At 41.1% G+C, this 14,547-nt stretch overlaps 1 protein-coding gene across 1 annotated transcript; it reads left to right on the top strand.

Moving 5' to 3' along the window:
* The first annotated feature begins 8,154 nt into the window (after positions 1-8,154).
* Positions 8,155-13,167, top strand: LOC132652895 (PRAME family member 12-like). Its single transcript, XM_060378835.1, has 3 exons — positions 8,155-8,441; positions 8,878-9,471; positions 12,597-13,167. Exons 1-3 carry the CDS (start codon positions 8,155-8,157, stop codon positions 13,165-13,167), a joined length of 1,452 nt encoding a protein of 483 aa, XP_060234818.1.
* Positions 13,168-14,547: the final 1,380 nt, after the last annotated feature.

The raw sequence follows: 14,547 nt of genomic DNA on the forward strand, positions 1-14,547 counted from the left end.
TACATTTTTAGAATTGTAAAGACTGTGGGAGTTTTACAAGCTGCAATGCTTTATATTGTGATGTTCCTTTCAATATTAATATGAGTTCTAGGGAGTAAACAAGAAAGAAAAGTCATGGTTTAACAGTAAATGTGTCTATGGACTCCACAGGGGTCAATTGTACTAGGTAGTTTTGTTGCAATTTGACACAGGCCTGGTTCACTTGAGAAGAGGGAAACTCAATTAAGAACATGCCCTACACTACTGTCCTGTGTGCAAGCCTGTGGTGCTTTTTCTTAATTGGTGGTTGATATGGGAGGGCCCAGGCCATTGTGGGTGGGGTAGGCATGAGCTGGTGGTCATAGATGCTGTATCACCAAGCAGGCTAAGGATACCTGAGGAGCAAGCCAGTAATCAATATTCCTTTAAGGCTTTTCTATCAGTATCTGCCTCTAGGTCCCTATCCCTAGTTCCTACATTGACTTCCTTCAGTGGACTTAAAAGCTGTGAGGTAAAACAAACCTGCTCCTCTCTAGTTACTCTTGGTCATGGCCTTTGTCACATCAGTTGAAATTTGAGTGACATGAAGTTATTATGCTGAGTTGAGGCTTTCTACCAACTGGACTATCTGCAAGCTTAAGCCCAATACACCCAAGGATTTAGCAAGCCTGATTGCTAATTCAAGGTTGGAATCATAGCTGTAGTGTTTTGTTGGCACTCTCTCTGGGGTGGGAGGAATTTTATTCATGTCTCCCAAGAAAAGGTTCACTTACTAAGATTGAACAAAAAGTCTTATACCCAGAGAGACACAATTGCAGCCTAATATTTGGATCTGAAATGTTTTTCCCTCACATTTATTATGTCTATCATTTCTTTGTCTGTCTATCTATCTATGTCTCTTTCTATTGATCTATCTTTGTATCAATCTATCTATCTATCTTTATGTATGTATATATGTATGTATGAATCATCTATCTATGAATGTATCTATATTTATCTAATGTCTCTATGTTTGCATGTCTTTCTTTCTCTATATCTACCATCTCTCTACCAATCTATGTACATACATATGTATGTATGTATTTATCTATGAATGTTCTCTTTATCTAAGGATCATCTATCTACCTATGTACCTAAGTATGCACTATCTTTGTATCTATCAATCTACTTTTCCATTTAATCTATCTTTTTTATCTGTTTATATATGTATGTCGGCACCATTTTATCTATGTATTATCTATCTAAGCATCAATCTTTTTATCTATGCATGTTCTATCTCTATCTATGTATCATCTATCTAAGTATCTATGTATCTATCAATCTACCTACCTATTTAATTTTTCTTTCATCTATTAAATATATATGTATGTATATATGTATGTATGTACAAATGTATGTATGTATCTATCTATCTATCTATCTATCTATCTATCTATCTATCTATCTGTATTGGCTGCTTTTGCATGTCGACAGAAACTACAGTCCTCAGAGAGGAAGGAACTTCATTTGAGGGAATGCCTCCATGAGATTCAGCTGTAATGTATTTTCTCAATTTAGTGTTCAATTGCCTGGTGAGGACCTGGGCTTTGTGGGTGGTACCATCCCTGAGGTGATGGTCCTGGGTTCTATGAGAAGGTAGGGTGAAGAGGCCATGAGGAACAGTAAGCAGCACTCTTCCATGGCCTCTACATCAGCTCCTCCCTCTAGGTTCCAACCCTGCTTGAGTTTCTGTCTTGACTTCATCCAGTGATGGACTATGGATCTGGAAGTAGGAGCCAAATAAAGCCTTTCCTCCCCAACTGGTGCTTTGGTCATTGTGTTTCATCTCAGTAGTAGAAACCCTGATTCTGAAACTATCTATCTACCTACCTATCATCTATATACCTACCTACCTACGTATGATATATCTATCTACTATAAATGTAACTTTAATTCACCAGATGCCATTGTAGAGTTGGAGGCTCACTGCCTCCATCTGCTAAACTAAACTCAGCCTGGAAGCTTATAGCCTCTGTACAATCTAATCTAGGCTTAGAATGTTTTCAGCCTTGGAGACTTACTGCTGCCTAAGCTTACCCTTCCTAGCTGGTTCAACTCAGCTTTTCTGGCTCAAAATCCTCCCACATCTGACCTGTTCATTTTGTTTTTTCTCTTGGCCTCTACAATCTCTTCTAATCCAGTTCCTTTTCCTTTCCTAGCTGGTTCTGTTATCACCTGTGTCCAGGTTATTGTCTGTAACATTTCTCTGTGAATCTTTCCCAGTAAAACTGCTTCCTCTCCCTCATTCTCTGTGCTGCTCCCTTGAGGAGCTTCCCTTTCCTCTCTCTTCTCATGAGAGTTGGGAATATTCTATTGCCTCAAATTCTTCTCTGATTTTCACCTCATTTTGACACTTAGTTAGACTTCACTTTTAAATGTGGGTGTTTCCTTCTACACGATATTTTACCATCATAGTTCGGTATTAAAAGCCTGTACCACCACACCTGGCTCTAAGATATTCTTTACCTAAAACAAACTTTCCAAAAGAATGTGGCTGAATTTAATAAGTCACTGGCCTTATCCATGTTTCTTGCTCTCTTTCACTCCAGGGTACTACGGCTGCCGCCTTCAAAATTTCTAGACCTGTACTATCTCATGTCTCAAGGCTGTATATTGATTCTCTGTTATTGAACTGAGGAAGGAGTGTTTATACTTGGCTAGATGAAATAGTTTCAATCTATAACCCAGGCTAGACTCAAACTACACATGATCCAGTTTCTGACTTCTTTTTTTTTAATTTAAAGAAATTATTTATTTTTATTTTGTATACATTGGTGTTTTGACTGCATGCATGTCTGGGTGAGAATGTCAGTTTTCCTGGAACAGGAGTTACAGACAGTTGTGAGCTGCCATGTGGGTATGATGAATAGAACTCGGGTTCTCTGCAAGATCATTCAGTGCTTTTAACTGCTCAGCAATCTATCAAAGCTTTTGCCTCCTCTTGTAGTATGAAGCTTCTCCCTGTCTGGTTCCCATTCTTGGTGGCATCATCTCTAGACAATTTTTACATAGTAGAAAATATTTACATACTAGAGGTTGAAGACATGGCTCAGCACTTAAAAGCACTAGCTGCTCTTCCAGAGGACCCAGGCTCAGTATCCAACACAAAAATGATAGCCTAAAAATGTCTGTGATTCAGTTCCAGGGGATCCAACACTTTCACACAAACATACACACAGGCAAAACACCAATGCACATAAAATACATGGTAGGAAATTACATAAGAATTCCAAAATAGATTTATGTAATGTTTAAACTAGTTCCTAGTTCCTTTTTAACAACTTTAAGCTGGGCATGATGGCATGTGCCTTTAATCCCAGCACTGGAGGAGGCAAAGCTGGACAGATCTCTGAGAGTTTGAGCCTAGCCTGGTCTGCAGAGGCTAAACAGAGAAACCCTGTCTCCAAAAAAAAAAAAAAAAAAAAAAAAAGAAAGAAAGAAAGAAAGAAAGAGACAAAGAATGAAAACAAACAATTTTTGTCTGTACACTTTGGAGTATTATATGTTTCTTCTGGAGGTCAGAAGTTTTCTTCAAAAAATGGATTTGCAGATATTTGAGAGCTGCCATGTGGACGCTGGGAAATGGACCTGGCTCCTCTGTAAGAGCTGTCAGTGCTCTGGACCACTTAGTCATTGCTCCAGGCCTTTTTCACTGCTCTTCATTTATTGAAAATAGATATATATTTTTTTTGTACACTACATTCTGGTTATGGCTTTTTGTCCACTAGCTCTTCTGTGACTCTCCCTACATTCTCTTTCATTCCAATCAACACTCTCTTCTTTTCCGTAAGAAGACGAAGGATCCAGGGGGTTGGAGAGATGGCTCAGTGGTTAAGAGCACTGTTTGTTCTTCCAGAGGTCCTGGGTTCAATTCCCAGCAACCACATGTATAATGTGATCTGATGTCCTCTTCTCTCATGCAGATGTACATGTAGAGGAGCACTCACATACATAAAATAATTCAATCTTCAAAAAGGGAGAGAGAGAGACCAGGTTTCGTGGTACACACCTTTAATCCCAGCACTCAGGAGGCAGATTCAGGAGATCTCTGTAAGTTGAGTGGAGCATGGTCTACAAAGTGAGTTCCAGGACAGCTAGAGTTACACAGAGAAACCATGTCTTGAAACACCAACACACAAACACACTAACAGGAATAGAAATATAAGAAAATAAAACAAAATCAAATCAGAATAGGAGAATACGAAGAAACCAACAAACACATAATCCAAGGATAAAGCACGAGGAGGTGGTACTCTTCTGTAATCCCAGCACTCAGGGGTGCAGAGCCAGGCAGTTCTCTCTGAGTTTGAGGCCAGCCTGAGTCCAGGACAGAAAAGGGTATACAAAAGCAGCCCTGTCTTGAAAAACAAAGAAAACAAAAAAGCATGAGTCATATACATGTAGGTGCAGGACACTTACACACACACACACACACACACACACACACACACACACACACACACACACACCATGAATCCCCAAATAACACAAAATTGGCTTTCTCTGCTTCAGTTTTTTTCCCCTTCCTTCATCTCTGATATTTCTTTTTAAGGAGGCCACCCGCCATGTTCCTATTTCTTCTTTCTTCTCACTCTTCTTCCCCTTTCCACTCCTTACTCAAAAACAAAAACTAAACAAAGAAATAAAAAAATAAAACAACAACAACAACAACAACAAAAAAAAAACACCCACAGACTTGGTAGACAAACTAACAAGAAAAGGTCCAATAATATAAAAAGTAAAGAAAAATTCTGAGAAAACATTATGAGACCAACAACCTCCAACTATGCCACTGTGTTCATTTTGTGTAGGCATCAATATTTGGTCACTGGGCCTGTTGATCAGAGTGGGGTTTGTATCCTCAGGGAGACTCCATTTGAGGGAAGTCAATTCCCATTTGCAATAGCTTATCTCTAGCTTCTGGGTTAGGGATGGGAGCTTCTGTCCACTCCTCTCCACATTGACACCTCATGTGGTATAGACCCATGCAGGCCCTGTGCATGCTGCCTCAGTCTCTCTGGATTCATATGTGCATTCTTCTTCTGGGTTTAAGAAGGCCTGGTTTCCTTGGTGTCTTCCATTCCATCTGGTTCTCACAGTCTTTCTTCCTCCTCTTCCACAGGGTTCCCTGATCCCTGAGGAGAGGATTTGACACAGATGTCCAATTATTACAGAGTGTGTCAAGATTTCCTCTTTCTATCCTCATCTTTCTCTCTCCATTTGTGTAGTGTGTGTGTGTGTGTGTGTGCTTGTGTGCCTGTTCACATGAATGTAATTGTGCTCATTAAATCCAGGAAAGGTCAGCATTCAAGTTGTTGTTGAAATTTCAACTTACCACCATATGTGCTGGACACTGATCTTGGGCATTCTGCAATACCAGGGTGTTCCCCTAACCCCTGAACATCTCTCCCTGTCCAGTGATCCTCCCTTTCTGAAATCAAACCCAACTTCCTGAAAACGTCCTGTGGCATTTCCCTCCCTGATACACCTGTGAAATGTTGTGAGAAAGTGTAGTCCAATCCAGGCTGCTTCAAACTTCGTATTGTAGCCGAAGGTGACACTGAACTTCTGAACCCTTTTCTACTCAAACTCTCACATTCTGGGAATACAGGCATGTTCCCACAAGTATAGAAAGTGTCTCGATGTCACCTATGGTTTTGTGAATGCCAAGCAAGGTTTGCACTACCTGAGTTCCAGCTACAGAAAGCTCTGTCAAATATTGTTATGACCTGCTTGAACTCTATAGCCCCTCTCTAGATACCTACCCTCGTTGATAGCATGACTGTGTCTCCTCTGTTAACACTTGCTGTCACCTTTAGCATATCAGAAGCCATGTTGTCTTTAAATCTCCATTTTGATTGTAAGGTGAAATTAAGACCAAGTTCTCAGGCCCTCCATGCCTGACACCAGAATACAATTCAGCAGTTCCTACTTGCTGTTTAGAATCAAACAATAGATGACAAATGCATGTTCTGCTTGTGTTAAAGATCACAACAGCCTGGTATGTTTCTTACTCTCTGAAAGCTGAAAAACCCGCAAGAGCTATGCTAAATCCCAGCCAGTTAGCTAAAAGTGCTTTGTCTACCCTCCTAGATATACTTGGAACAAAACAGATTAGTTTTCACTGCTCAAAATGATGTAATGCTCTGCACCAATTGCTTCATTCACCTGATTACCTGGTTCCTTTTCTTTTCTTTTCTTTTCTTTTCTTTTCTTTTCTTTTCTTTTCTTTTCTTTTCTTTTCTTTTTCTTTTCTCTAATGAAATGGCTGCCTAAGAGAGAGAGAGAGTGACATCATAGTGTGGCTCTGGAGCCTGGATTATAGCCCTTGTTCGGGTTAGAATCTTGTTCATTATTCAACAAACTTTTATTAATCTGAGTCTGGTGTTGTAATGGCTACTCTGTGTTATTCCTGAATTAATAACATTATTAATGAAAGTACACTATCCTCCTGCCTCAACGGTGAGTATCTGCCATACAAGAAGATTGGAAAAGCATGAAGCTCAGCTCTTGATTCCCAAATAGACAAATAAGTGTATATTTTCAGGAACAGGTTAATCTTACACCCTACAGCATCATACTCTGAACCATGGTGGTTACAAATGTGTAAACACAGCCAGGAGAGTTGGCTCACATGGTAATCCTCCCTGCAGGAAGGCTGAGGCAGGAGGGTCCATATGAATTGGAATTCTAAATTAACCTTACCTACAGAACAATGTTGTCAGAACACAATCCTAAAACAAGAACAACAAGAGTAAGTGAATAAGCAATCAAACCATAAAATTCAAGGTGAATGAAATAGTCAGTAACTGGACTCATGATTTTCATCCTGTTCTGTTTTTATTGTGTTTGCATTGACACTGAATGCTTGATTCAATCTAGAGAATGAGAAAACCCAAGGTGGGATTAAGTGTGTGGACTCCAATATGCAAGCAGGTGGCAGCTTGTGGTTTAAAGGTGTGGCTGCAATAGGGAGGGGCTGAGCAGGGTGGTATATAAAGGCTCCAGTGGAGGCAGAGGAGTCATTTCCTCAGGGAGTTGAACACTGTGGTGACAGCCTGACTCTATTGGGATCCAGAGACCCTGTGCTGATCAGTGCTCAGAATAGGTAAGTCACATTAATCCAAAGGACCCAGGACCCCTGAAATAGAGAGGGTAGGCCCAAGATGGGAAAGTCATTTATTGATATGTTTAGTTTTTTTACATACTTAAGTTTCCAAAGGCTTTTTTCTGGATGTATAGTATTTAAAACTACTTTTTAAATTTGCAATATTTTTATTGATTATTGGGCAATTTCACATCATTGAACCCTGAGCACACTCACTTCCCAGTTCACACAGGTCAACCTCCCCAAGGCCCACCACCACCATCAACAAAAAAATATTCATTTTCTGTGGCCAATACTCTCACTGGAACATGATAAAACTTCAAGTGGCCAGCCTCTTAAAGAAACATTAGTCTTTTCCCACCTGCCACCCACCCCCCACCCTTCTGAGGGCTACCCTTCTACCCTTCTGCATCCTTATCATAATGTTATCAGTTCCCTTTGATGACTTTCTGTGACAGGATTGTTCATTCCTGTGTCTTCAGATGAACCTACTGAAGACACAGATTGGATTTCAATTCAGGTTTTTGACATAACTTTAAGTAATACAGGATGGAGTACCAACCATAGTTTCCAGGATCATCTCAGTTTTTCCCAGAGAGGTTCCATGTTTTAGAAAAATTATGGGTAGGTTGTGTGTGTAAATTTCCCAAGCTTTGTGTTTGGGGACTTGTGACATGATCTATGTGTGGTTGGCACACAAAGATGGTACCCATCTTTCAGAATGCTGGGGACCCCTGCCCAGTGGGGATGGGATTGACTGGGGCTTTGGTTAGGGTTGGATGGAACACTGGGGAATGTGTAACCCTGGGTGTCCTTGTAAGAGGCTCCTGGTGATATCAGTGAGGGAGGTTGTTTTGAGATCTCCACTGAGGACAATGGATTAAACTGATGTCTCTACCACTGCCAGAGCAGTAACACTGACCTTCAGTGGTTCCTGTGATGGTGAGGGGGTTTTCCAAAATTGATGTTGAGAATGTATTCTCTCCTAAATGCCTCCCCAGGATCCTTCTGACTGAAGACCTTCCAGGATGAGTGCTCAGACTCCACCCACACTCCTGAAGCTGGCAATGCAGGCTCTGCTGAGAGATGAGACCTTGGACATGTCAGCTCTGGACAAACTACCCATGGTGTTCTTCCCAGCACTGTTCAAGGAGGCCTTGACTGGCAGACACACTACAACTGTGAAGGCAATGGTGGCAGCCTGGCCTTTCCCCTGTCTCCCTGTGGGGGCATTGATGAAGACTGCTGACTTGGAAACCTTGCAGGCAGTTCTAGCAGGAGTAGACACGTGGCTGCAAAGAAAGTTTCACTCCAGGTAAGCAATAAGCAAGTACTGTAGAATGGAGCCCATAGATAAGAGGGAAGAGATTGTGGGTTTAGGGATATGGCTTCCACATGAGGCTTCTGATAGACCACTAGATAGAGATGCAGGGCCCTTGCAAGCTGTTCTTTGCTTGTCCTAAGGAAGGTTGACTATGATCAGAGTTTGGAGATGCATGCAGACAGTGAAATGATGTTTCCCTGGTGTTCCCACAATCACTAGTACTGGGACTAAGGAGAAATCGAGTCATTTAGAGGAAGGAAAGTTATCAGGACTACCTGTGCAGCTCAGGGAAAGTTAATGCAGGCTGGACACTGGCTGCTGAAAAACACAAAGAATGTGGAGGATTTAGAGCTGAGTTTAGAGGAGGAAATGCTGAGTCAGTATTCAATCTTGACATGTAGCCTACAGTTCTCATGTCTTCCTACAGGAGGGGAAAACTTCAGGTTCTTGACCTGCGGAAGAAGCACCATGAATTCTGGAGCATATGGGCTGATGCAGAGGATGGTGACTGCTCAGCAGAGACCCTGGATGAGCAGCAAGTAGTGAAGGTCCTTCCCAGATATGCACTGAGGCAGCGCCTGAAGGTGGTAGCTGACCTTTGGCTTATGTATTGTTTGAATGAAAAGCAAGCATGCTTCTTGCATTGGGCCCACCAGAGAAAGGGCTCCATACAGTTCTGCTGTATGGAGATGAAGATCTGGGCTCTTCCTGTCTATGTTATCCGAGAGGTCTTGAATGTCTTCCATCTGGAGTATATTGAGGAATTGGAACTGAACATGCTCAGTTGGGATTTGTTAAAGCTGTTACAACTTACTCCCTACCTGGGCCAGATGAGAAATCTTCGCAAACTCTTGCTGGCCTCCATCTTCAAGACTGTGTTCCTGATTGGCAACAGAACAACAGACAGAGAAGAGAAGTGTGTCAGGAATTTCATTTCTCAGTTTTCCAAACTCAACTGTCTCCAGCACCTCTCCATGAATGGCATGTACTTTCTTAGAGACCACCTGAAACAGGTTCTTGGGTAAGTAAGTATGAGGGCTGGGTCAGCTGCCAGAGCAGACATTTCTTCATAATTTTAAGGATTAGTGGTACATGATGCCTGCCTGTCACTGGGTAGAATATTTAAGCCACATTAGAATATGAAGGTCATGTATTATTTCCATGTATAATGAATCATGGTGTCAAATGCCCAGTCATGAATCAAAGGCCTGAAGGTCAGATCTAGTATGGATGGATTGTAATTCTTCTTGGAATCATGCCCACCAATCCAATGGAAATGAAACAGGAAGGGAAGAATGTAGTCAGGATTCAGGGGACTCACCAACACAGTGTGGAAGCGAGCTTTGTGCTCAGATCTGTGAGAGCAGCCTCAGTCTGTCCCGAATTTCACATGGTTTAAATGCTTTGAGCTCAAGTAGAGCTGAGTGCATGGAACAATGTGGCTAATGTGGGATTTAAATGTTATTAAGAGTGACTGTGCAGAGGCATTGATGGAATGCAGAGTTCAGTGAGCTCACAGAAAGTATCCCTAGAGCCTGCCAGGACTTTCATGGGTTGGAAATTCCTCTCTTTATCTTCTATTATTATTATTATTATTATCATTTACAGTTTATACATTCAGTTTGTATCCTTTTTGCAGTATCCTCTCTCATCTCTCCTGAATCTCACCCTCCATCTTTCTTTCTTACCATCCCCTTCTTCTAGTACCTTGAAAAAGGGACTCCTCCCCTCCTATAAGACCCTAGCCTATCAAGTCTCCTCAGGAATGCCTGGATCCTCTTCCTCTGTGGCTTGGTAAAGCCACCCTGCCAGGGCAAAATGATCAAACAACAGGCAACCAAGTTCATGTCAGTGGCAGCTCCTGCTCTTCTTATTAGTGGACTCACTTGGAGACTGATCTGTATGTTGGCTACATCTGAGCAGGGGGTCTAGTTCTTCTCCATGAATGGTACTTGGCTAGTGCATCAATCTCTGTAGGCTCCCCTGGCCCAAGAGTTTTGGGCTTTGTTGTTTTCTTCCCGGGGCTCCTGTACTATCTGAGTCTATCCCACCATCTTGCAAAAGACTCCCTGTTGTCTGCCCAAATAGTGGCTGTGTGTTTCTACATCTGCTTTGATCCCATGGTGAGTGGAGTCTTTCAGAGGACATCTATGGTAGCCTCCCTTCCTCTTTCCTTTCTTCAACTGCTTGCAGTCTCTATCTTTTTGCCCTTCTGGGTGAGATTTAAGCATCCTCACTAGGTTCCTCCTTGTTTAGCTTCTTCAGGTCTGTAGATTTTAGAATGTTTATTTGTATTACATAGCTAATATCTGCTTATAAGTGAGTATATACCATGAGTGTCTTTCTTCTTCTGGGTTACCCCAGTCAGGATGACCTTTTCCAGTCCATCCACTTGCTTGCAAATTTTGTAATTTCTCTATCCATTCTTTGGTTGGGGGACATCTAGGTTGTTTGCAGATTGTGTTTATTATAAATAAAGCTGTTATAAACATAGACATAGTTGATCAAAGGCCTTTGTGTGGTGGAGCATCTTTCAGGTGTATGCCCAGGAGTGGTATCACTGGTTCTTGAGGAAGGGCTCTTTTCACTTTTCTAAGACAGTGCCAGATTGATTTCCAAAGTGGTTGTACAGGTTTGTGCTCCCACGAGCAATCGAGGGGAGGGGAGTTCTCCATTCTCCACATCCTCTCCAGCATGTGCTGTTACTTGAGTTTTTTATCTTAGCCATATATGACATGTATGAGATGAAATCTCAGAGTCATTTGGAGTTTCATTTTCCTGATTACTAAAGATGTGGAGCATTTCTTTAAATGTTTCTCCACCATTCAGTATTTCTCTGTTGAGAATTCTGCTTAGCCCTGTACCCCATTTCTACTTTTTGTTTGGATACTTGGTGCTTAAGTTCTTAAGTTCTTTATAGATTCTAGACATTAGCGATTTGTGAGATGTAGGGTTGGTGAAGATTGTTTCCCTGTCTGTTGTCTGCTGTTTGTTCTGTTGACAATGTTCTTTGCCTTACAGAACTTTTCAGTTTCATGAGATCCCATTTATTGATTGTTGATCTTATGGCGTGAGCTATTGGTATTCTGTTCAGGAAGATATCTCCTGTGTCATTGAGTTCAAAGCTCTTCCCCTATATTCCTTCCTATAGATTTAGTGTGTCTGGTTTATGTTGAGGTATTTGATCTACTTAGACTTGAGTTTTGTTCAGGGTGATAAATGTGAATCTATTTCCATTTTTCTACATGTAGACATCCAGTAAGACCAGCACCATTTGTTGAAGATGCTGTCTTCTTTTCGATTGTATGGTTTTTCTTTGTCAAAACTCAAATGCCTATAGGTGTGTGGGTTTTTATGCATCTTCTATTTGCTTCTACTGACCGCAGAGTCTGTTTCTATGCCTTTGCAATGCAGTTTTTATTACTATTGCTCTATAGTACAGCCTGAATTCAGGGATAGAACTACCTCCAGATGATCTTTTATTGTACATGATTGTTTTAGCTATTCCGGGTTTTTTGTTTTGCTGAAAATTCTTTCAAGGTCTGAAGAATTTTGTTGGTATTTTGATAGGATCTGCATTGAATTTATTCACAGATGATATGATAGTATGCACGGGTGACCCCAAAAATCTTCCAGCAAATTCTATAGCTGAAAATCACCATAAGGAAAGTGGCTAGATACAAAATTTACTAAAAGAGAAAATCAGTATTCCTCTGTATTCAAAAGGCAAACAGGCTAAAAAAAAAATTAGGAAAACAACACAATCGCCCCCAAAAAACATAAACTGTCTTGGTGTAGCTCTAACTATGCCAGTGAAAGACTTGTATGAAAAACTTCAAGTCTCGGAAGAAAGAAATTGAAGAAGATAGCAGAAGATGAAAAGATCTCTCAGACTCGTGGTTTGGAATTTCTTATGAGTGTTTTCTGTGCTTATGGGCTGAACAGTTTTCTGCTTGAGAGTGAGGCTAAAGAGAGGAAGGGTGGGTTTGTCTTGACTGAGCAGATTCCAACAAGAAGCATCTTAGAGAGTGTCCTTGCTATTTGGTCAAACTGACCTTGGGCACCGAATTCTTTCTACCTCTGTTTAAATACCACCCATATTCTCCAACACCATTTTCCAGAAATAATCTCCTTGTCTATTTCTAGGTGCCTGATGGCTCCGTTGGAGACCCTGTCCATCACCTCCTGCAACCTTTCACAGTCAGACCTGAATTCCTTGTCCGAGTGCCCGAAGCTCTTTCAGCTGAAACATCTGGACATGAAACATGTGGGCTTAACGTCTTTGGATCTTAGGCCTCTCCAAATCCTCCTAGAGAATGTGGCAGACACTTTGCAATCCCTGGACTTGAAGGCTTGTTGGATTTCAGACTCTCATCTCACTATGCTCATACCTGCCCTCAGCAAGTGCTCTCAGCTGGCCAATGTCAGTTTCTATGACAATTACTTCTCCATGCACAACCTGAGGAAACTTTTGCAGCACACAGCTAACTTGAGCAAGATGAATGTGGAACAGTACCCTGCCCCGCTGGAGTGCTATGATGAGTTGGGTTATATCTCCACAGAGAGATTTACCCAACTCTGTGCAGAGGAAATAGATAGACTCAGGGCCATAAGACAGCCCAAGTACATCTCCTTTGCTACACTTATTTGCTCTAGATGTGGAGAGCGTTCTGTCTATGGCCAAGAACTCAGACTCTGTGTTTGCCAGCAGAGGTGACAGTAATTGGCAAACAGGACTTCTGGAAAATTGGAAGAAATAAAAGGCTTGGGACCAATCTCTCATGCTGGCGACTCAGGACTTCAGACACTCTTCATAATTTTGGAAACAAAATGATGTTTAGTGAGTTGGAATTAGGAGGCTGAATTGACATGGAGAACAATGCAATTGTGAGAGCAGATGATCTTGTGGAGTGAGAAAGAACACTTTATAGTTATAAGTCGCTTCTGTCAGGACAGGATAACCAGTGGCTTTGTCCTGCAGCTGTAAACCTGGATGCTCTCCCTCTGGGGTCTTTTTCAGTTATCACCCTCACTGCCAGGTTCGGGGTCAGGAGGTGTCAGTTACTCTACAACCACAGTGGAAAAACACCACTATTTAATGAGTGAGGCAAAGGTCCAGGTCATCCATAAAACTAAAGTTTTGATGATAACTTCTTTCATTCCTGTCTTTTGCCTGTGTGTAAGTTACAACCTTTTTGTGTAGCTGTTCATTTACATGTACAAAAATTTTAATGTAAAGTGAGCAACATAGCACACATCTTATGAATAAGGTATTAATGAATCATAGAAAATTAACATCCAGTACACTCAAGCCACTAGACACTATGGGCCCATGAGAGATGAGTGAAGAGAAGGAGAAGACAACACAGAGGACATTGAACAGGGTTTACAATTTTTTTCTCTTAAAACTTTTGTGTCCTTGCATGCAATGTGGTGCACACTTGCAATCCCAGCACTCAGGGAGACAGAGACTGGTGGATCTCTGAGTTTGAAGACAACCTGGTCTATAAAGTAAGTCCAGGACAGACACAGCTACCCAGAGAATCTCTGTCTCAGAAAAAAGAATTTTTTATTTTTATTGAAAACAATAAATAAAAATGTAATGTAGCCTGGCAGTGAACTCTTGATCTTTTTGTTTGGGTGAGACTACCACCATAAACCACTCTATCCAGCTTTCATGCCACATGTCTATAGGGTAGTATTCCTTTGGATTCACAAACTCTTTGAAATAGTCATAGCACATAAAGGTTTTCAATAATATGTAAATCCCTCTGCTACAGAAAACGTTTTCTTTACAAAATGATTTACATCTTCAGTTGTCTCTGTATGAAAGTATTAAAAAAAATTCTCCCTAGTTTTAGCCAGTATATGCCCTCTTTTCTGTATAATAAAATAACAAAATGATTTATTATTGTTTTGTTGTTCATTGGAATATTTGTTGTACTCATAGAAGATAGGTTCTTTGTATAAATGTAATTGTTGTCTAAATTCCATAGAGGTGAGGACGCCTAAACAGGTGCTCTCTGGACAGAAGTAAACATGAACAGTTTGATGACAGTATTGCCAACTTTCCCACCACTGGGGAATGTGGATAAGT

The sequence above is a fragment of the Meriones unguiculatus genome, chromosome 3 (genome assembly GCF_030254825.1).
Source record: "Meriones unguiculatus strain TT.TT164.6M chromosome 3, Bangor_MerUng_6.1, whole genome shotgun sequence".
In the NCBI taxonomy this organism is placed as follows: Eukaryota; Metazoa; Chordata; class Mammalia; order Rodentia; family Muridae; genus Meriones; species Meriones unguiculatus.

Excerpts from the sequence above, each read along its gene's own strand:
- LOC132652895 (XM_060378835.1), top strand. The coding sequence starts at position 8,155 with ATGAGTGCTCAGACTCCACCCACACTCCTGAAGCTGGCAATGCAGGCT. Across the intron at positions 8,442-8,877 it reads CAAAGAAAGTTTCACTCCAG|GAGGGGAAAACTTCAGGTTC; the intron begins GTAAGCAATAAG and ends GTCTTCCTACAG. Across the intron at positions 9,472-12,596 it reads CACCTGAAACAGGTTCTTGG|GTGCCTGATGGCTCCGTTGG; the intron begins GTAAGTAAGTAT and ends GTCTATTTCTAG.